Source organism: Phaethon aethereus, assembly GCF_964289735.1.
Source record: "Phaethon aethereus genome assembly, chromosome: 4".
NCBI classification, from domain to species: domain Eukaryota; kingdom Metazoa; phylum Chordata; class Aves; order Phaethontiformes; family Phaethontidae; genus Phaethon; species Phaethon aethereus.
In genome coordinates this window covers 5,659,515-5,683,629 of record NC_138578.1, presented here as the reverse complement: position 1 = coordinate 5,683,629, position 24,115 = coordinate 5,659,515, and the positions used below count along the sequence as shown (strand labels likewise).

Here is a 24,115-nt window from a genome sequence, read left to right as displayed (position 1 = left end):
CAACTTGCTCCTTTGTTTCAGACAGGTTAAAATAGGTGTCGGTATAGACACAGCACTCTCTCTTCCATGCGTAAGACAGTAAGTGTGCTATGGCCATGCGATTCAGAACTGCATTTCATGCCCATTCCATCATGTTAGTCCAAGTCAGTCCAAACCTGAACCTCCAAAGAAGAAAGAGGAATCTGTGTTTTAGAGAAAAAAAACTTTTAAGTTTCTTAGGGGAAGAGCAAGTGTCTTCCCTTCAAGTCCACTCCGTGCTTTGAAGAGACGGCACGCTCTGCTTTGAGTGACAGCGGCTGTCAGGAGCTGGAGTTCAGCACTGTCAAGTGCAGGACCCCGCGGGCCAGGTGAGGTGATGTGCCAGTGACTGTAACTGCTTGCACCAAAACCAATTTTGGAAGTCACCTAGCTTGAGTGCCCAGAATAAATCACTTCAGTGAAAAAAAGACTTAAGAAAAGAGATTCAGAGATGAGGCACAGGACTGGGGGAAGAAGCAATTACCTAAGAGCCGTCAGCGGGTGGGGAAGCCTCCTCTATGGGTACCTCCACGTCCCCCTCTGAAGCCGCCCCTCTCACCCCGAAAGTTAGTTCTGTTCCTCTCTCTGCCCCTTTCTCCTCGGCCTGCTGAAGTCCCTCCTCTTCCTCCTCCCCTTGGAGCACCACCTCCCCGGTCAGACTTGGACTTGGGTGGTGGCGACTTGGGCCGAAGTCTCTCTATCTCCTCGGTACAGCCGGTCAGGTGGGAATTTGGAGCTGTGAAGTATGAAGAATACGTTTCTGCGTTGAAATTGCTGTTTGTGAGGGTGGGTCCTACAGTCAGCCAACCTAGGGAACAAAACCAGAGTCAACAAAAGCAAGAACAAACATGATGCTTCAAGGCCGTTACTGTCGTCTTCCTTGTAAATGAACACCCTCAAGTGATGGGACAGACACTTACTTACACACCGCCTGCACTGAATGGAATGAAAAGGTGACCTCTAGGAAAGCCAGAGTTGCTGAAAAGTTAAGATTTTTAGCTTTATATTTGTAAGGGCTCCTTTTCTTTTTCTTCTCTTTTTTTTAATTACACATGGATGTGGGAACATTCATGCTGTGGTTTCACAAGTCCCTTTCCCCCTCCTTCCTACTTGTTCTTACACCACAACAATGTTTTCCAGCCCCTCAGGGACCAGACCAAACCAGATCAGTAAAATCACCTAGTTTAAAAATAATGCTATCCTCCTCCTCCTTCTCCCCTTTTTAAAAGGCATTTACCCTTGAATAAGGTAATTTTGTCTCCAGAAACCAGTTGTGACTGCAGAGCCAAGAGCATGCTGGAAGCACGTATCTGAAAACACAGCAACAATTCTGTTGAAGCCAGTGTGATATCCAAAAATAGAGCTTAAAGAGTTAAATTAACCTGCTTATGCACAAACATTCAGCGGGCACTTCAGCTTCACTTCAAGTGAAGGCAGACACTTAAAACAGGCACAATCCTATTTCTTCATGTTGTGAGCTAAAATAGCATTTGGACCTAAAATGGGGCTCAGACCACTTAAAAATGTCAGTGGGAATTTAAATTTCAGTTGTTACCATATATTAATGAAGAAAAATGTAGTTCAGTGATCTCAACAACATGCTTATAAGGAAAACAAGAATTGAAAAAACCCAAGATCGGTTCCTTTAACACTGTTCTCTATCCTGGGAATTTATGTAACACCTACCTTGCTTTCTGCACATTTTAAAAAAAAAAAAAAAAAAAAAAGCGCGAGCTTAGGTTTTTGTATTTCACAGAGCACTGTGAGGATCTGTGATGAGTACAGGACTTAAAGTATGCAAGGTGATTCCAGGGTAACCACCAATTAAAGAAACACCAAAGTTGAATCAGACTAACATGACCCTGTGGGACATTAACATGTAAGAATTCACCTACAACAGCACTGAACCAATAACTGTGCAATGTCTTTCTACAAAACAAAACAGTCCCCCTCCACACACACAGACCAGTAACCAACAGAATTAAGACCAACACTGTTAAACTTCAAGCCAAAGGCCAGTCAAAGAATAGGAATGGCCAATAATGACTACTCCATAGTAGTATGAGAAAGCGAGAGAAACACCACCTTGACATTTATTTAGGTAACTTCCTGCTTGCAGCTTGTATACTGCTACACATCCCATTCCAACTGCACTGAAAGAATAAGCAACATTTTTAAGTATTAGCATTCCCATGCAGCAAACCAGGCCACGGATGGACTTGTATCCATTTCTCCTCTGCCATCCAAACTATTACTCTCTATTTCGGAAAACAATGTTACACAAAACTGCTGCAGGACCCTCAAGCAAGCACGGCTCTAGCACTCGCCCACTCACCCCTCTCCCCTTATTTTTGAAAAGGACGCGCTATTACCGTAAGCTGTTCAGACACCAACACTCCCAGTATCCATCAGCATGTGCAGGACGACTACACTATCCATAACATGAGGGTATTACATCTGTCAATTCAAGTGTTCATCGGTACTTGAAAGAAACAGGACTGCTGAATTGTATTTCACATTAGGCTTTAGGGCAGAAATGTCACTGACAACAGATACAAAAGTCTAAAAAGGTGTCAAAATAGATTTTATTCTTCTAGTGTGTACTCTCCTGCAGTGAAACTCTTTCATCACTTATGCATGATAAATTGAAAGGCCTGACCATCGAAACAAATAAAATGCAGTTACTTTCAATCTCATCCGTATACTTCTATGCATTTTTTAATTACGCCAGATGCAACATCCAGTGTAAGACACTGGGTCTTCCGATACACAGGACCAGGACTAAGCTCACAGAGACATAAAAATCAGTTTAGACAAAGAAATCATGCTTTGAAGAAGTGTAAACACATGGCACAAAAAAGAAATCTCAATTTAATTTTGTTATACTCACTGATGAATTAAACATATGAACAGTCAAAAACATTGGTTACCAAAATTTTCTTCCGAAAAAATTGACTCAGTAGCTGTCATAGACTTTCCAAACAACACTGTTTTCTGAGTAACAGATCTTCACATAAACCAAAAATTGTATCTCCTTGAGATTTATTGTCTGACCCACAACACGTGTCTGGAAACCTCTTTAGGACACTGATATAAATTTTACAAGCAGAGAATTCTTCTACTCTGTCTTGCACATAATAAAGACATCTCGATTTTCAGACCTGGTGTGGAGTTTACTTCACCATTAAGTCCAAAAATAAAAGTTTAATAGAAATATTCAGCATATGAACTTACATTTCAGTATTGCACTAGAACACTGAAAAATTTCAGCATTTACCTTCAATTAGAGATAACATGGAGAAAACAAAAGCATAAAGTTCTTACCGTTTGAGCACGTATTTACTTCTGAAAATGAGTATCTATAAAATAAACCTTAGCAGTAAGCTGTGTTAAACTGGATTTGTGACTTGGTCTTGCTCTCAAACATCATAATAATAGAAATAATAACCTAGCTTACTATGACTTAGTAGGGTTCTATACGATGCTCCTGCAACAGAGGCCAAGGATTCCTCAGACAGACAATCATGCCAAGAAAATACGTACGTGGGATCTGTAGTTCTGGCAAAGTTTTCTGCTATTTGATCGTGAGGGACAGAACATTAGAGCAGAGATCACTTTGCTGCTGTCACAGCGCTGGGAGAACTGTCAAGTGATGCCACAATTCGTCTGTTGCTGGATGTTAGGCTGGTTAGTCAGCTGAATGGGAGGGTAGGAAGCCTGGGAAATTTCTCCATTCAGTAGATTTCCTCACTCCTGACTAGAATTCCTCTATTGACAAGTCACCAGGAAAGCTTATTGGCTTCCTGCAGTATCATAATCCCGTCGTGGGGGAAATGGGGATATATGCAGAAACAGTTATATGTCTGTCATATGTATATATGACAGTTATTCAGCTGGTGCAAGTCCTGACAGAAGAATCATGCATTGGGATGAACCATTATTGTCTCAGCTTCCACCAGAACCCATCACGTGGCATCAGATGATGGAAGAGGGTTACTAAAGTAAATTAAAATTTAACTATTTGACAAAAATAAAAGTAACAGTTACCTGGGCGAATTGTACTGTCCCTTCCAAAAAGATGAAGACGTCGGCGTCCAAGGCAGAAATGCTCAATGATGTGAAAAATCTCTACAGGTTTTTCTATGTTGCCGATTTCAGGCTCTTCTGTGATGATTAGGTCAATATCAACATTAGCATGGATGAAGTCGCCATCGGTACTGCGACGCACAGTTCCTTTAATGCCCATGAGGCAGTGCTCCTACGCACACACAACACAGAAGAGTACCTGTCACGTGCCGCACGTACTGCCACAGCACAGACATCTGTGGCTGGAGCACAATGGGGAGAAAAGGAAATTGTAGGCAGAGTAGATCCTACTCTTGCACAGAGAAAAGTCTGAAGCATGAACTGGAAGAACAGAACAAGCTGGAGCTACCAAAAAAGCCTTTTGAAATCAAAGCCGAGAGTAGCTTAAGCTGTCTGGCTTGATGAACTACACTACAAAGAGGTAAAACTCAAACAGAGGCTGAGATAAGATATTTGGACTTCTTCAATTACAGCAAAGTTAGAGCTTTAAGGTGGAAAGGCTGAGAAATCACCACAAGGAAAGAGAGTACAAAGTGATGGCAAGAGTAAGGGAATAGTTATTAATTATGATTAATGCTTGCATCAGCATTCTGATCCTAACTTTATTCATACAAATAATTTCCAGAGTTCTCAGTCATAAAACAGTGAAAATAAGATGTACTTTTTCATATTGTACCTCTGTTACAAAAGTAGCCTTCACTCTCCGGTTACCGTTCTAGAAGGTATAAAAGTAAAACCACTATCAAACTGTCAATGCACTCTCAGTCAACTCCATCAGCATTAAAAATGTTCCTTAACTGTAATATGCATTGCTTTCCTTTCTTCTAAAACATTGTAGATCAATTTAAGTGACTAGTATGTAGAATCTATGGATGAGGCATCACCATAATCGGTACAGGATGAAAAGAGGGTTCTACACATTCATTTCAGAGTTCTGTTCTGGGAATATTAAGCTCCGATGAGTGATTTTCCCCAGTATCATGAAAGACGGATTCACTAAGTGCCACCAGATGGCTCTAAAAGAAGCTGCAGACAAAAGTATGTCATCATTTCAAGATTTCTGGCAAGGGTTTTAAGAGTGAGTGAATAAATGTGAAAGGCAGAATAGGTGACCTATCATATCTGTGCAGTTGGTCAACTGCACCCAAGCTACAGGGTTTTCAGACCTTAAATTTAACTAAATGAAAAGGCAGAATTCTGCTAAGCAAATTACCCATCAAGCAAAGCCTTGTAAATCTAGTCTTTGGAAGAACTATCAAAACCATTTTATTTTTGTAACACATGGAATGTCATTCATTAGTACCTCCGATTTGGTAACAGGTGGCACAGCATAAAGCATCCGTCTAGAGAGATGCCTAAACTAAACATAATAGGATAGCATTTGCTGTTGTAGTCACTAGTAAATACATCTTGCACAGCAGACTACTTATTCAGTCAGAATAAGCTAGCTCAATTTTCAATGTTTATTATAAATAGTGACCTCAGCCCAACCCTTGCTCAATAAGCAGAGAAATTCTCTGATACCAGAAACTACTCTTCTCCATTACACTAAAGACATAAAGTTCCCCCCAAATCCTCCTGTGTTAGTTTTAACCTCTCCCTCATGAGCTAGCTGCACATATTTGCAATACGATATGCAATAAACGTACAATATTTATACTTATAATTATTTATATGATTAATACACTTTCAAGCACTTTCAAGCACACTTAAATGCAAGTCAAAGAAAGATTACATATGCCTTAAAGGGAAGTTTCTACTCCTAAAAAATGGCAAATCCGAGACAGAGTTGAGAGTGCTTAATACTACCGAGTCATTTATGAATGTGGAATGAGTCCTGAGGCTGATGACACTTTAAATTATTAAATCGTCAGCCAACTCTCTGTATTCAGTAAAACTGCCACGGTTACACCCACACATACCCAAAACAATTCTTTATAAATCCTAGCTACATTTTTCTAAGGTTTTGAATAACGTACATTTGAGGCTCCTAAATCAAAACACTTTTTTTTCCCCTCTGTACCTTCTTCAATACACGTCCTCCACAACACATCCCTAAGAAACTGTTTAAACCAAGCCGACTGATTCTGTCACGTGTGCATTACAGTCATCTGCAGGAAGTCAAGAGATACTAACTGAGCTACGGTCCCTCAGAGTCCTCTGTCTGGTTCAAGCTCTGCACACATACCTGCACGTGCCTATTTAGAACCACCAGCCACTCTTCCAGAGTTATTTTTTATGACTACATTCATTTACAATCTACAGTTTTAAAGACTTCTTTTGACATTAAATTTAGTCCCATTCAACAGGTCTGTTCCTCTACCAGCATGTTTTCTCCTCTAATCTGGAAAGGAGCTTGTGTTTTGCACGGAAGGTATTGCTAACAGACTAACTGCTTATTTACCATTCACCCATAATCGAAACAACCCAGAAGTCTAAAACATTGCAATGTACAATTAACATTTTCTATTCAATTTCCATCTTCCCTCTGAGGATTTACTTCTTGTTCCACCAATCTATGAACCCTCCTCAGCTGCCTGCATTTCACAAGGCTCAAATATGTATGGCTAAGTAAATATGTAAGGCTAAGCATGACACTTAGAGGACTATAATAGACATTTACCAAGCAGCATGAAGTGTACCTGAAACTTCTATACCCCATACTGACTAAAGTCAAGAAGGGGACAGAAGTTCATCATTCGTCCTATGAATATGTTTATTTCCATATAACATACTTCACAGAACAGAACTCTGAAGTCCTCATCTCTGTTTTCCTGAAAGCATGTCACCAAATGCCGTGGAGCACCGGGTGTTTCATTAGCATAAGAGACAAGATGGGAACAGAGGAGAAACTGAGCCAAACCTTTACCTTGGTTCTTTGGAAAACAGCCTTAGGGTCTAGAGTCTTGGTCTTTCCAGGATTGTTCTTATTCGTTTTAATCCAACAAATGTCCTCACATCTTCTGTAACCCCATTTGCGTAGACACTAAATATTATGGACAGATAAAACAGTTCATACTCTACCATAAACTTAAGTAACCTAAACGGAGCACTTGTATAGGTACTTGACTTTTCTTAAAGCAGAGCTGGAAGAGAAATTTGTCACAGATGAATAAAACAGTTTACTGGCATGACTGTACTACGTTTTGTCAAGCTGCCTCCTACCCCCAAAGGCTTATGTGCACATTGCCTTGTCTATGTACCACTTTTTTTTTTTTTTTTAAGTATCTAACAACTGCACAGATCTGCACTAATTTTTACCTACTGACACTTAAGTTTAATCAAAATCAGTCTGAGGAACATAGTGATCAGCTGCCTTGGCACTGTCCCCACTAAAACCTGGTAGTTTTTTCACATCAGTGTAAAATTCTATAAATGGGAAGATAAACAGCCAAAAGCCTTTGCTACCGTTTTATGGATTTTCTTACATCTGTAAAAACAAACAAACAAACAAACAAAAAAACAAAAAAACCCCCCAAAACCTTATATGACTTTTAAACCCTTAACTCCTGTAAGTGTAGTGTTAGAAAGGGAAGAAATTGGGCATTAAGGACTCAAGCTCATTTGGCTATTGCTGTGTTCAAGAACTGCCCAGCTACTACGAATACGTGTATGACCAAAATCAATCTATCCACAATAGCTACTTTAACCAACCTCAGAATGAAAAGCAGATAAAGCAAACAGATTAGTAACCGCATGTTGTCCTTTAACAAGTGCTGTATTGTTTTAATAGAAAGCACTTTTCAAACTAAGCAAAGAATGTTTCAGCACAGCCACTGGATTGCACATTCTTATTCTACCATTCCCAACACAAGCAGTGCTGACCTGGCATACAGAAAGATTACTCTAAAAATCCAAGATCTTATAGGGAAGTAAAACTGCACAGAGCTCACAAAGAATAAACCTACTTAAACTCCAGGTATTTTCTGAAAATAAGCAGTGCTACGCACACAATTTTATCTCACTTTATGAAACAGTAGCACCTTTCTACTATCATCAATATTTCTGGCAGAAAACTATTAAGACTTCTGTTAAAAAAATAAAAATGTTGTAAATGCATTCAACATAGCAACATGCATACAACAAGAACAAGAGAGCAGTACAGCTTTCTAGACTACAGAATTATGCTTCCTCACATAGTCTCAGCAACTCATCTGGAAAATAACAGTATCTAAACAGTTAATGCCAGATACACTTACATTTATTTAATCCACTTAAAATTATATATCCTCTACCACAGTAACAAAACATCTCTCAGCAGTTACAGTTGAGAATTCTATACAGAAAAAGTCAACGATAAAAATAAACTCTTAAGCCTGTCCCTGATAAATTGAGTTAAAACATCATCTTACCACTCGGCCAAGATCCAGACCCTCGCCTGAACCGCACCATAGAAACACAAATGACCTTGGGGCTGCAATTTCTTCAATTTCCAATTTCATGATCTAATAATAATAATAGGAATAACCGTGTTTCTAAATTTAATATAAATCACCGATTGTGTCAGTAATAATATTTGTTGAAGCATTATCACAGAAACCATCAGGAAGCACTTTCATTAAAGATGTTAGTCTGTATACCATTCACGGCCATCCTTTTAAAATTGTCGTCTAGAAAGTATGTTGTAGAAGTTACCTTATCAGTACTCAAGTGCATGTTTTCAACATAGCTGATGACCAGCTTAATTATTCTCTTTAAGAGAAATTCTACCTGTATAGAAAATTGTAGACCTAGAGACTAATACAACCCACATGATTTTTTTTTCCCCCCTAAACCTTTGCTTCCTTTTATCATTCCATTGGTAGCAAAAAGATTTAATAACAGAGCAATAGTGCTCTGTTTCTTTTCTGCCCTAGAGTTACTTATGTGAAGCTTCTGTATGCACATTATAAAAAAAAAAAACACCTTAATACTTATTACTATATAGGAAAGGCATTCTTTTCTTTTTCACTTTCAGGAAAAAAGCAGCAAGAATTAATTTATCAGGGCAGTGGTTCAACAATGACAAATAAGTAACATTCAGGATGAAATAACTTCAGATGCAAAGCATCTGTTACTCATTACAAGTTGAAAGGATTCATCTGTAACTTGCTAACACATCAAATCAAGCTTCATTCAGTGCCACTGTGAAGAAAAACAATGGAGTAGAAGCCAGTCTAAGAGGACATAACTTCCAACTAAGACCATGACTCCTGCCTCCAACACTTCCAGTTTTTCTGTTCGGGCAGAATGTTTTTCCCCTGGGCAGCACTGCCAGGCGTAACAGAACAGCTAACACAGAAGCTACCTATTCCTTAACATGTAGTTGCCCAGTCTTTTATCCCAGGCATTGGTTTGTTTTCAAATTCATTCCTTGAAGGTGGACTGAATTTTATTTTGTTCTCATGATCCTTTAGTTTGACCGATTCACTTCTCAAGTTATGCACGTGCGGGTTTCAATGTTAAGGACAAACTAAATCTAGTTTAAAGTAACACCATCATCCCCCTCCCCCAAACTGCACAGAACACAGATAAGAAAACCTCAGTAGACACAACTGCTTCAGTCTACTGATTCGTTCATACTATGACACATTTGCTGCCAATGCAGACATAGTCCCACATACCTTTCAAATAGGGTACCTAAATAATAGGCATTTGCTAGTTGCATATTCCCACCCACCTAAGAATTCCTGACAAGGTTATGCAAACTTTTTTTTTTTTTCTTTAAATCACCTATTCCTCTCTACTACAGATTGTCTGTTTTGTTGTGAGGACAGGGTTGTTTGGTTTTGGGCTTTTTTTGTGGATTTGTTATTGTTTTGGTTTTTTTAAATGAGTGAAGTGCAGACACACAGAGTAGAGTCAACCTATCGCTATTTGACATTAGCGTTACACATGTTTTACTCAATGCCCAAGTGAAAGAATTCCCTGGTTCAATCTCAAAGGACAGGGCAACTTGGCAGCAGGCTTTGTGTCATCAAATTGTTATGCTTGATGACATCCAGCACTTCATACCCTCCAGCCCTCACCTTGCTTTTCCAGAGCTGACTTTATTGAAAAGGTAAAGATACAGAATGGAGCTACTTACTTATCAACACATCTTGAGTGCTTCCTCCTTTACAAGCATCTACAGGTGTTACTACAGAAAGAATTTCAAAATCTTTTTTCTAACTCAATTCTCCAAAGGCTTACTAGAGCACGATAAAACGGGAGCACCAACAGTGATCTCGAAGACGATCACATTTTGCACATGAAGATTTCTCCTTGTTCCCAAAAACAGGTCAGAAATCAACACGGCTTCAAGAAAAAACACCACCCTTGATGTGACTAAGCAGTAAGGGAATACATAAATACAAGAAAAAAATTCCATAAGTAAGGTTTATCTATCTTATTAGGCTTCTCATGATTACAATTGGTTTGATTGTTAAAATTTTCTACCCAATCAATACTTTGGAGAAAGGAGGTATATCAGTGACGCATACTCATCTACTCTTCTGACTACAAGACCAGCATATTAAAAAGCATACCTTAAAAATCTCTTCAAGAATTTCAAGACACAGGGGATATTTACAATGGATATTCTGAATTTCAACGGCAAAACCAAACAGAAAACACATGGAATTTGAGGATAGGGAGAAGACCCACTGTTAGTAGATTTAAGTTTTCAACCAGGCTGAGGGAGAACAAAAAGGTGTATTTAATTCATTAAGCGCCTTAAAAAAAAGTCTTTTAACACAAATAGTGTAGCCATGCATACAACATAAAACTTTCCACTTTTTTTAAAGTTTTCATAAGAATATAGACTTTTCTTTTTAAAAACAAAACAAAAAGCATACCCCATTTTTCCTTAACACACATCTCAAACATTTTGATACCAAATTAAATCCGCAAACTATTTGCTTAAATATATGTAGGAAATCCTTTTCACAACAAGAAAAATACTTACATCATCCCAGGTCCAACATTTTTCATTGGCCGTAATGCCAGTCTCTCGGTAGTATTCTTCCAGTGGTGGTTCCAGAAGAATCACATCAAATTTGGACTTCAGTTCCCTAATATCAAAAGCTTCCAAGTCTGCTTGCAAGTACCTGTTTAAACAGAAGACGATAGATTTCTTGGACGAGTTACAACAGGGGTTTGAAAATTATACTCCACATAGCACTTCTGTGTAGCCAGTTAAGAGTAGGGTCTCCTGTGTAGTTCATATAGCTCAAATGCACTAAATCCAAAGAAGATGCATAATTCTCACTTAACCTAGGCTGGAAGCTGTTGCATCAGATTTTTTTTAAAAGTAGTCTTTCTCTCAATAAACAGTTTCTAATTTAGCAAGCATGAAACAGATGCCTACACAGACTGTACAACAATATCTAGTACAGAATCACTGAACTTTCTGTACATCCATGGACTATATAGGAGAAAACATCAACATGTAAGAAGCAAACACTTACTGCCTGGCTAACAGAATTCTGTGTGGCATGTTGTTAGAATTGCCATTTATTATATGTTACATTCAGAAGACTCTGAATACTGGAAATGTGGTTACTTTTCATATAGTAGAAATGTTTTTCTCTATCCCTACAACAAAAGCATAATACACACTTAAATGCACTCTTACAACTGGCCTCCACACCTGCCCACCACTCACAGCTGTTATCACTCTCAAAAAAAATTACACTGCCCTTGCCTCAATACCTTTAACCTTAAAAAAAAAAAAAAAAAGGGTGATTAGCAGACCACCACCTCCCCCTTCCTAAGAAAGTGTCTGGAAAGAGACTTCTACTCCATAACTGTATTTGGTGTGATCACAAGGCAGCATTTGACTACTATTTTTCCCTTTTTTTTTTTTTGGTGCTATATTTTCTTTTGTGCTTTAAGGCTAAGAATGCCAAAATGCATCTAACTTCAAAATAGCAAGTTGAGTTTTACAGTTTGTATCTCAGTTGTTCAGACAACTGTTTCTTAGTTTTTCATGTGACTATCATGTAATAATGCTTTTTTACTCGGTGCAGATTAGGACTGCAGTCTTATTAAAAGCATTAGGTTCACATTCAGATGGATTCAAATCCCTGGGAGTAACATGCTGCATGCTTCTACTGTGTCTAACGTTCAGCAAGAACTCAAGAGGTAATTCAAAGACAAATGTCTTCCAGCCACCCTAAACTTTTTTTGGTCTTAAACTACAAAGTAACATTAACGGATACGAAGATAATAGCTGAACATTATTAAAAAAAAAAAAAACCCTGTTACAAGAACAACTTAGGTTTCATTAAGAGGCCAATTTTTTAAAGCTTTTCTTATTATTGTAAACTGCAGATAAAATGAGATTCACAATCATCTGATGTTGTTTTAGTTCCCAAATTAAAGCCTGCAGCCCTACCAGTTGACAGTTCATTCCTAAAAAACCCCAAAGCTTCAGATACTGTAAATAATCACACACTGGAACAAAAATCTAGTTTATATACTACATTAAACACCTAGATTAAACTAACAAAAACAAGCTGATTTTACCCTTCTGAAGTTTCAATTGATTAATTTGTATATACAAAGAGAAATAGAAAATGTAAATTCTGAGCAGGTGCTAAAGAGAGATTTGCAAAGCAGACAGCTAACTTCAAACAGGTCTGGAGAAGAAAGGCATTTTCCACAAGAACACTTACATGGGAGGAGTGTTAGATTTAGATATCAGCTCATCCTTCAATCTGATGAGCTCTCTAAGTTTTGGATATTCTTCAAACCTATCTGCTAGGCCTAAAAAGAAGAAAACATGAAGTTAACAACTACTTAGAGAGTAAATCTGTATCAATTAAGCATTGTCCAGTATTCTGAATAGGTCCAAACGTTAACACTTAGCCTCATTTTAAACTTTTTTAGAACAAACCAAACCCATCAAAGCAGTTTTTTGTTCAGTACTTCACAAAAACCTCCTGCCTTCACGCAGTTAATTGTGGCCGTTAATGAATGTAGTGTCTATGCTCTCATCTTCTCTAGAGCACTACAGTGACCAGGAGTTCACAAATCCTTTTATCAGAAGGAAAACAACCTTTCATTTAAACTAAGTGTCAGAATGATGAAAGTTATTTTGTTATTCCCCCCATTGATAAGCTTATATTAAGATCTAATTAACATACATTTACAGAATACTCTTATTTAACCTTTGAAGACTATTTCTAAGGCAGCAACTGGGGTGTGGCTGGTTCCCTTACACTGAGATTTGGGACTCTGGTGTCAGTCATGAAGATTTATTTATTTAGGTTACTAGAATTAGCTTTATGATGTTAATTTTCAAACCTTTCATATGTACAGAATGCAAAAAAGAGAACCCTAATTAGGGTTGTTTGTTTTTTTTTTTTTTAAAGTTTGCAGCAGAAGAGAAAAAAGAAGCAAACTTTTCAGTATATTACATTCACAGGATCTTTTTGTTATTGCAGTAGTCTCAGCACAAACCAAAAAGGTACCATTCCCACCTACCAAGCAGTATCAGTTCAACTTTAGTAGGAGTTATTTACAAAGCTCCATGTTCATTTAAATTTACAACTTTAAATGGTCCTAATCCATCAGGAAACAACACCCACACAAATGCACAAACTCACAACCCTTCATCCCTCTCCTTATTTTAACTCTGAACTCCCAATGCTAGCATCGCACTAGTAAAAGCAAAGTTCTTAGTATCTAACCTTATTATCTCTTATTACACGTGCATAAAACACCCCAAAGCTATTTTTGTTCTTTTCCTTAAATATATAACATCTTAAAAACACCACTGTGGTATTCTGATTTCTACTGCTGTGTTGCTTCCAGCCGGTGCAAGTCAAATACTCCTGACCAGCCGAAACGGAAGCCAGTTATCAGCAGCTAAGGAATAGACTGAAAATTCTTTTACATCAAGACGACTTAAGTTGTTTAAAGAAAAAAAAAAAAAAAAACCCCAAACACAAAAACCCAAAAACAAAACACCACCACCACACAAACCAAACCCCAGAGATCTCCCTTTCTTCCAACAGCAACATCAAAAAGATGTAACTAGGTGTTCTGGAACGACTAGTTCCCTACAGCTTCTTGTAGGGTCATGTCCAATTACAAAGAAGCACCTAAGCAGAGTTCTGATCATCATGTAGAAAAAGTATTCTAACCAATATGCAACTTCACATACCTCATCTTTAATAGAGAGTCTAGACTAACTGCTCATGACATGTTCATTTCCATAATAATACTCACATAACAAGTTGTCCTGTCCCTCGCCCGTTCTTTATGCAGCAGAGAAGTCAGTGCAAATAACATGGGGTGCTATTCTGTCGTACTCATCTTATTTCAAAGAACAGTGTATAACTATTTCAAGTACTTAACTGTGAAGCCCAGATGCTCTTCAGATAAAGACATAACTGAGTCAAACCCCATTTTTCATACTAAACATCCAGATGTGTTTCACAGCAGCGTTCACAAAATATAGAGAAGAAACAAACTAACTGCCTCAACACGCAAACAAAACTTCTTTGGGCTCACTTCTACCAACACAACACACTTGCCCTGTCAATCTTAAACTTGATGAAATACAGAGAATGGCTGCAGAAAACCCCAGAGGGAGGTGTCCTGTTTTTTTTTAAAAAACAAATAACTACCAGGCACCCATTCTGGGAAACGGGACCAAAGTGTACCTTAGTTTTAGACAGATGAAATTCAGGCCTAATAAACTAAGATTTCAATAGCAAGTTCAGTGATGGCTGAATGAACGTAAACTTGAAAAATAACATCCTCTAAACTCAGTAATATGTTGAGCCTTCTAATGAGTTGTCAGCACTTACATAGTTTAACTGGTAAATATTATCATATTGCTTACTGAGTTCAATTTAAGTATTTCCATACTTAACATGCTATATGCATTCTTAGAGGCAATATAGTCCAGGAAACAGCTGAACTGTAAGTCAGTTACTCAAACTTCCAAAGGTTTCAAGATCTGCTCGCTAGACTCATCTACCTTCTGGAACCGAAAGAGTTTAGTTTTGAAGCCAGTTAAATACTGGTTAAATACTTTCAAATAGAACCAAGAGTAAGAGGAGCCTTGATAATAATCACCTCCTAACTGATTAAAAATAAAATCATTCATATAAATTTATATATTGGTATGTATGCACACAGAGACACAAAACTATGAACTATATCTGCATCCACACTTCCCACTAGCTGTACGGAATTAAAAAGGGGAAGTAAAAGTGCTATCAAATAAAATCAGTTTTCTTCAAAGAGTTACTGACTATGCCATACCAACATCCCTGATGAAGTTCTGGGGTCTGTGTCCTGTATCCACAAAGTGTTGGCAGTAATCGTTGTGTGGATTTAAGCTCTGAGTACCCTGTAGAACAAAAGGGAGCTTAGTGAGAGCAACGGGGAGATAACTGGACGTACACACGTGCACTACATGTGTTAGTCTGATAAATGAGAAAGAAACAGATTTTTTTTCTTTTCAACATGCCTTTATAAGCTACGCTTGCCAAGACTATCGTCGTGTTTTTAGTTCCAAATCAAGCCCATCATTACTACAGCTCACTGTAAGTTGACCCAGCTCTTTAGTCAGATCAATGTTAAATCCTAGCTACAGTCATACCTTTCACAGGAAACTTCTGTACTGGTGAATTCCAGTCAATTACTTCAGCCTTTAAAGCTGTATTTCAAGTACCATCAATGCAGGAACAGTTTAACACAACTATGCCAGCTTTGACTAGACTTCTAATTGCAGAAGCAGCTCACCTTAAGAAATGTACTGGAATCTTTGTAAATCTCTTCTTCATAGGGCAGGTTCTCTTCATCTTGCTGCAGCTCTACTTCATCCTTGGAAATAAAGCAGGTAGTATAAGTACGCAAGATCATGCTGTTTCTCTCATTATAATTCTGCTTCTTAAGGAAAGAAGTGGTCTGTCTACAAACAGAAGTCTTCTACAACAGCACAGCATGAATGGTTCCAGCTCCAGTTTTGGAGGGGAAAAAGAAAAAATTACCTATTCCCAAAAAGTTCTGCCTCTCTCTCATTAATGAGGAGAGTGTTATGGGGAAAGGCCTCTGAAAGAAGAATAAAGTTAGAAACCCTTCATTTCTAGATCCTGACAGTGTAGGCAGTGCTTTACAAGGTGTAGAACTTTTAATTTTTGTCCCCCCAAAATTTCACTCCTTGGACTACAGGAAATGATATATTTTATTGAAGTTCTGTAATAGAACCTTTGAACATTTATATCCATTCAATCATCTCCTAGGCCGAAATCATCTTCTCTATATAAATCTGTTAAAGTCCACGCTTTGCAGAAATAGCACATAGTACAAGGCAGTATTTCGTATGGACTGTCCTTAAAAGTAACTTTAAAATTCCCATTTTGTAGTCTCAAAATGTACAGGAAACAGTAATAGCATTGCAATTTTTTTCCACAGTTAGTGTGTCACCAATTAGTCGTTCATCAGATTTCTGGAATTCAGAGATCTGTCACACTGACATACTCTGAACATCCAAGAGAACTTGGAAAGAACAGAAACAAGAGACAGACTCGCTTCTTCACGTCACTTTCTGTTTTCCCATTGATCCTGAAACAAACCACTATATATACTATATATAAGTAAAACTGAAGAACCACTAAATAATATCATCTACCATATTTTAGTAGGATGCATATACTCTTTCATAAATTACTGATTACAACAGAACTTACTTAATATAGTGCTTCATAGGAGAGGAAAAGCAGTCTCAAGGTTGAAATATTAAAGAGAGACATTTTAACACACTGAAATAAAAGGAAAGAACCAGATTTCTCTCAGAAAAGAACTCACCTTCTCCCCTCCAACACACATTTTAAGTCAAAACATGCAGAGAAAAGGCTATTATTACTGCTGCATTTACCCTATGCTACATCAGCTGTCTGAATGCAGAGTGAAAAAAAAACAAGCATTCTCCCTATTTTGATCCCTCTAGCTGTTGAAATCTTAAAAGTAAGCTCTGTGTTCTTTCCAACTTAGAGCTTTGAACCAACTTCTGAAATGCCTGCTGTGATTAATAGGTCACAGATTCCCCCTCCCCATTATTCAGGTGAAGAACTTACAGAGATACAGTCTTTTTTTCATTTGTTTGTTTAACCAGACCAAAAAGAGAAAGTTTACTAACAGAAACAGCAACGTGTTTACAAGGAAAAGGAATGAACAGCAGACAAGCAGCAGCGTTAGGCCAAAAAAAAAAAAAAAAAGCTGAAACCTTGAGTTTTACTAAAAACTGCTTATGCCATCATAAGCTTACACCTGTTTCCCTTCTTCCATCTTCTAAATCTTAGCCTTCTGATGATAAGCACTTGTTAGATACCTACTTCCGAGTCATCAGTTCGCTTTATGCCTTCATAAGTGATTTTAAAAAAAACAAGTCTTGTGGCCACAAACAAAAAGCCCACAGCACCAACTTTCAAAGGCAAAAGAACACAGTCAAAGCAGAGACAGAATGTAATTAGCAGTAATACAAGGTACTACATTCTTGTGCATTAATCATCCTTGTTTTCCAAATCTGGTATATTGTTGCTGAGTCACAGAAACAAAAACTACACACAGTATTCAAGCATACAGTTTCTTCAAATCACTACAGATACACTAAGCAACTACCATGATTCAACCAAGCAAGATTTTTTCAGCCTCCACAACAATGGCAAGGAAACATTCCAAGCTCATAAGCCGCTGCTTGCAGAAACAAAGTAAAACAGAGCTGTATCACATTAAGCTGGCAGACAGAAAATTTGGACCACAGGTATTTTTGTACTTCATACAAGGTTAAAACTCCAGACCTCTGCCACAAAACACTGTCCAGACATTTATACAGGTTGAAACAATTGATTAAATTCACCTGGGGAAGAGGAGTGCCTGAGAGCATCTCGGAAGGCCAGGAAAAGCCTCAGAGTGGCAGCAGATAGTCTAGTCCCATTATCTGTCACATCCAAATGCAGACCAGGGAACTCAACTAACCCTCGTACAACTGTTACAGTTCCACAAAAAACAGGAATATTGTAGAAGTTCTTTAGAACCACAACTCAGCTTTCTGACCTTGAAATATCTGTTATTCATTTTTGCCAATAATGCAACTCTTCTCATTATCTCCCACCTCTATGGTTTGCAACACAGAGTCAGGCTCCAAGACAGAAGTCAAGATGCCAGCAGGAAGCGTAACAAGCAGCTTTGCTGCCCTTTCATTTCATATCAGCCTGATGCTTATTAACAACCATCACTATAAATTCATACTTACTCTACCAAAAAAACAAAACCAGAGAAACAAAAATTAGAAAATATTGCTTTTTTTCCCCTCAGATGTTCCTAAATGTCTGAGAAGATTAACATACTTCATCTTTCACCTCAATAAGTGCTCTCACACTCCCGCCCATATAATAAAGTCAATGTCACTGTGCAGCCTTCTCTCAAAACATCAGCATAAGGCATTCAGGTGTCATCAGCTCATTTCACTTTCCATTTGGATCACTAGAAACCAACAGAAATCCTCTAAAACACCCAACTACATTTGTTTAAAGCTTTCACATCCACATCCACACACTCCACCCCTGCAGACCTTGTGCCATCACACTTTGTTGCAGTAACAACAATGTGGTATCTTCACAGTAACCCATTTTCACCAGCCATTACAGCTAGATGCTCAGGCTCCAGCCAGAGCAGTTGTGGTTTGAGGACACATTCATTTCCAATAAATCTGAAGTCAGGGCACAAAAATTTTAAGCCACTTCAGAAGGATTAACTGATAGCATCACATAGAACCCAACACTGCAAGTCAGTGTTTGAGAGACATGAGAGTCACTTTACGTCATAAATACTTACTTCAGTACTTACCTTAATTTTCCTAACAAAACCGACAGATTTGCGATACTTGGCTGAAGCACTAATACTTAAGTCTATTACTTTTGTCTCAGGAGTATTAAACACAATCCAATAGGGCTTGATACCATAAGGATCTAGATTTTTGTATGAGTTCATATTACAAGACTAAATTTAAACTGGCTCAAAGTACTTAGGAAAAAGTTACATAAATACAGATGGGATTTTACTAAGTTCTTCTCTCCTTGCCAATAGGGAATTAGCAATGTCTGCAGAAAACAGCTGATGACTCCACTGTAGATATTCTACTTGGGGGTTTCAAGTTTCTGAAATCTATTCATCTGCTCAACTGAAGTTGGTGCGAGCTAGTATTATTAAAATATTCTTCAATTTCAACAATATAGCAAGAGTCTGGCCACTTGCAAGTGGTTACAGCGCACCTCAGGGCTGTAAGTCTTCTCTATGCTAATGAAGAAAATGTTAATTATAAGAATCTTATGTTTTGCCCACTGAAGTGACTTATCCACATGTATTTCACAGAAACAAAAAAAGAGTTGTTTAACCACATACTTGGTGAAGGAGTAAAATAAACTGATATGAACTGATCACTAATGGGAACATAAAACCCCCACTTCATTGTGCATGTACTCTATAAAGCCCTTCTTCGGGATGGTGACTGATTTGATAAAGATGTACAGACTAACACTTAGCATGTTAAAAAGAATGTCTGTCCATTTAGATAGAATTTAAAAATTAGTCATCAAAAAATGTCCTGTCATACATTAACTTTTTGTTTTAGTAAGATAGAAGATAGGCATTATTACAGAAAGATTTATAAACTTGAACACAAATATAACAGTACCAAAGCCTCATATTTCAAAAATTACTCTTTTTAGGCATCCAAGAGAAGAGCAGACACTGCATTATTTCATAAATGCACTGACCTTGATTCTACATAACCACAGAAGCAAGGTTATTAGGAAATGGAAAAAGGGAGAGGGGATATAGACTGCAACAAGATCACAAAGCAAATCAGAAAAGACAGCTGTACCCTAATCTTGCCTTTGTTTAACATCCTTTCTCTACCACTCAGCCAAAAGATATGAGACATGAAAGCTGTCAAATAGCTCCTGAATGAGCATTTGAAAAATGAAGAACATGACAGTTTGACAACCACTCGTTCTTCAATGACCATGGAGCCATTTTTGTTTTTTAAACTGAACTTTTCCTGGGTATTTTGGATACTTAAAGCATACCCCAACCAAGCCTCTTACTTCCATTCCTTTAGAATCTTATTTCTTCCATTCATCCAGAGCTGCATTCTTCTGTACTTAACAGGCTGGTTGGAAGACACCCTCAGCCTCTCTGTACCCCATCCAATGGCCTGTGCCTCTTGCTAAATGCAAGCTTTTCTTCTGACACAAATTCTGGTCAAGACTTTTTTGTGTGTCTACCCAAGCACACATGTATTTTACCACTTCTTCCCACACAAGACAGCTAGCCATGACACACTGCTGCTCCCTGTGGGCCTACCTCCTCCTAGGAGCAGCACTAAATTAAGCCTCCAGCCATTGGGTTCTGGTGCGTGTACGGTTCAATGCACCTAAGCCACATCTGAAGAGAACCACTTCAGGTTCTATCTATAAGGCATCTATGCCTCCTCTCTTAGATCTCTGCAGTGGAAGACATTTTGAAGTATCTATACACTTTGCATTTATTTTTATCTATACACACACATATTTTATAAGTCCCTCAGAGACACATGAGCACTACAGAAAAATAACTTTTTCCTTTTTTCCTTACCTTATATTCTTCAATCTCTTCCTCATCAGCTTCTCCCTCATCTGGGTATTTGCGTTTTGCATTTGGTGCAGAAGTATCATAAGCAGCCCTATAAGCATTAAAAAAAAAAAATAAATTCTCATATAAAAAAGTTTCTCTCTCCAGAGAGAACATTTCAGAAATCTCTGATAATTCGCATTGACTACTTCTTTCTGTTTCAAGCTGGAAATTGTTTTGAAACTTTGTATATGAGAAGTTGCTCCTCTCTCGGTATATTTGAGACCAGCACAACTTCTTAAGGACAGGACTCCTGAAAACAGGTATCTGGCTTCCTCATTTTTCCATTCTAAAAGGTACAACTTATTTTAATCAAAGCACTATATGTACAAAATTAAGTCTGCCCACACAAGAAAATTACTGTTACGTATAAGAATTAATAAGCACCAGCTACTCTGTCCTACACGCGTCTATTGTTCCATGAGAATTTTTAAGCTAAATTACCCTGTAACTGCTCTTAGCAAAAGTATAAAGGCTCTAGAACAATGCAGATGGCAGACTCTAAAATTCACACCTCAGTTTTGTTCCACAGGAAGCAAAAGTTAGCCTTGATTTCCAAACTGCTATTAGAAGTGAATGACTAAACCCTACTCACCTCATTCAATGTTCAGATTTGAGTAATTAAAGCATTTTCTTTCCCCGAATTGTATGTTTTTAAATAAACGGTAAGATTTCCCTTTGCTCTTTGAAATGCCGTATCATCCTCTTTCAAAGGTTTGTATTACTGTTAACGCCCCCCAATTTTTGACAGAAATCGCCCACCAATACCGACCTACACGTTTCTCTTGTTTCAGCGATCTCCCGTTGGTCATCTTTACTGTTCAGCACGGCACCGATACTGTCTGCGTTTTCAGCTCCTAACTGAACAACGGGCAAGACAAATTCAAACCACAGCTACCACTGATTAAAAAAACAAAACAAAACAAAACAAAACAAAACACAAAACCCCCAAACAGTAACAATCGGGAAGCCAAAGGCTCACTCTCTAAACCTGGCACACCCTCCAACCAGCCGGACTGGAAGCCCCGGCAGCCACCACCTCTCCCACCGAGGCTGCGGGGCCGAACGGAGCGGGCCGCCCGGGGCTCGCTGCTTGCCTCTGCCCATCCGCCAGGCACCCTGGGCCAAGGACAGGACCGCTCCGTCGCCTCACCGACCAGCAGCCACCACACAAAGAGCTCCCCCCTCCCCCCGCCCTTGTTAGCAGAACCGTTGCACCTGAGGCAGCGCGCGCCCTCTGCCCCCTCCCCGCGGGGGCAGGGCGGAGCCCAGGCGCTCGAGCGCCCGCCGGCGGGTCCCGGCCTGGCGGGGGGGACAGCCTGGCCACCCCCGCCCGCTACCTGCTGCGCCAAGAGCTGCCGCCGGAGCTTCTGCCGCTCCCTGATCTCCTGCAGGCGGCTGTTCATCGCCGCGCTCCCAGCCTCCACCACCCCGCTTCGCCAGGCCCCCGCCGGTGCGTCACTTCCGCCCCCTCTTCCAAGGGGGTGGCAGCAGCGGCCGCGTGACGCGCCGGCCATGCTGGTTGCGGGCAGCGGAGGCCGGGGCGGGCGGGCAGCGGGGCTGGCCCCCTTCCCGCGGGCTTGCTCGGCGGCAGGAGCGGCGGCCGGGCCGGTCCCGGCGGCACCAGGGGCTGCGTTCCCCCCCCATAGCGACGGCTTGCCGTGCTTGGGGGCGAACGAGGTGGTCGGGCTCAAAAGAGGCTAGCTCTGACCTACAGCTGAACCGACTCTAAATTCCAAGGTGTTGGCCTCCAGACGGATGTAGCTCCCATTTCCAGACTTCTTGCCTCTTTTAATTTAATTTGTTTTTTCAACTGTAGCTGTTAAATTCATTTTCACTCAGCCACTGCAATGAACTTTCATCACCTACTCCACACAACCAGCTGTGCAAAATCTTCCGAGGGCTCTTTTCAGCCAGGTTTCCTCTCCAGGGCATGTCACAGCTGTGACAGGTTACTGCAATTTGTTGCATTTTGGGGGCCCGTCTCTCAGTTTTATGTGTAATGCTTTTCCTTGCTACTTGTACAGGTCTGTCACCCTAGTGCGTCCTTTACATCCAGTGTAGTTATTTGTAGGTTAATCTTCATGTTTTGCCTACATCTTTCTGATTGTTTAAACAGTTCTGGTTTGAGCAAGTTTTACAAAATCTTTAAAGCATTTTTCATCAGATTTTTTGGTCTCTTTCCTGCTTCCCCTCCCCGCCTTTTATTGTCTGTCTTTCAATGTATGTCATTTATATTGCAAACTGATTTTCATTCTGACAGCTATTCACACTACAACAAGAATGAAGATTGAAATAAAGGCCCACAGTCTCGATTCAAAGGTTGTGCAATAAACTTCAACTTTCTAGCGTCTCACAAAAGGAAACTTAATAAAAGACTAAGAAACATTACAAATTATCTCAGCAGTTATAATTAATGCTAATGATCGCTCTCCTGAAATAAATCAATTTTTCCTGTAATTGTCAGACCCAAAGATGTGGACAAGAGCTGAAAAGTGATGCTCAGCTCTCTGTTGTATGGAGCCTGGTGTTCCTCTGACGATATCTTAGTGCCAGATACCATCACACTTTTGTGACACAAGCTATTATTATCTTTTTTTTTTTTTAATACATGGTGTATATGGTATACATGTTGATGACATTATGCAGGTCAAACTTAAAACTGAGAAAGATGCATGAAGAGAAGGAAATTGGAGCGGTGCAGACTAACGCAGAAAGGAACTATTTCCAGCCCCTCCCATTTCTCAGAACATCCTAGGAAAATGATGGAGCTTTTAAATGCTAAAAACCCAAAATACCAAGAGTTGATTTTTAATCTGCTTAGGGAATACCTTACTAGTTATACTGTCCTATCTATCGGAATGTTATGGAGAAAGAAATGCTATCTCATACTACTGCAGGCTCCTTTTATATTATTGGCCGTAATGAATACAGTAGAAGTCCCTGCACAGTAACAAAATCACTTCCTCCTGGATGTGATGTAATGAAGTTTGTGTGAGCCTGCACTCCGTTTTTAGAACTGGTTGCTACGACGAGCTAATCTTTACAAACACTAATGGCTACGAAAGTTGTTATGCTATATACATACACTGTTTCAAAATAAGAAGTTTGTGTTTTTGCAAAATCTTGCTTTTCTTCTCTGTGTATGCTGTGGTTTTGGCACTCTGAGCCTTGTCTGCAGTCTGTGGTCAGTTTTTCCTGTTAAGGTAAGTATCAGGCCGAATTCTGACAGTCTGGAGTCAAGAGCTACACACGCACATATATGTACTATAATCCAATCTATAGGTTTGGGTTTGATCCCTCATATTGTTGTTTTGATTACATTATGATTTTCTGTAGCCTTGAACCTTACCATGGAATC

At 39.1% G+C, this 24,115-nt stretch overlaps 1 protein-coding gene across 1 annotated transcript; it reads right to left on the bottom strand.

The window, feature by feature from the left end:
• Window positions 1–381: 381 nt before the first annotated feature.
• On the bottom strand, window positions 382–22,555 carry METTL14 (methyltransferase 14, N6-adenosine-methyltransferase non-catalytic subunit). The gene is made up of 11 exons (XM_081999048.1): window positions 22,095–22,555; window positions 21,527–21,615; window positions 20,719–20,806; window positions 15,826–15,906; window positions 15,343–15,430; window positions 12,741–12,831; window positions 11,030–11,171; window positions 8,457–8,549; window positions 6,974–7,090; window positions 4,066–4,276; window positions 382–826 (listed from the first exon to the last, which is right to left on the bottom strand). Exons 1-11 carry the CDS (start codon window positions 22,269–22,271, stop codon window positions 513–515), a joined length of 1,491 nt encoding a protein of 496 aa, XP_081855174.1. The 5' UTR covers window positions 22,272–22,555; the 3' UTR covers window positions 382–512.
• Between the last annotated feature and the right edge of the window lie 1,560 nt (window positions 22,556–24,115).

What these genes read in the sequence shown, in the direction of transcription:
- METTL14 (XM_081999048.1), bottom strand. Translation starts at nt 22,271, where the DNA reads ATGGCCGGCGCGTCACGCGGCCGCTGCTGCCACCCCCTTGGAAGAGGG. An exon ending in GAAACAAGAGAAACGTGTAG is followed by an intron (nt 20,807 to 21,526) that starts GTCGGTATTGGT and finishes TAATGCTTATAG; the next exon opens with GGCTGCTTATGATACTTCTG. An exon ending in AAGAGATTGAAGAATATAAG is followed by an intron (nt 15,907 to 20,718) that starts GTAAGGAAAAAA and finishes TTTATTTCCAAG; the next exon opens with GATGAAGTAGAGCTGCAGCA.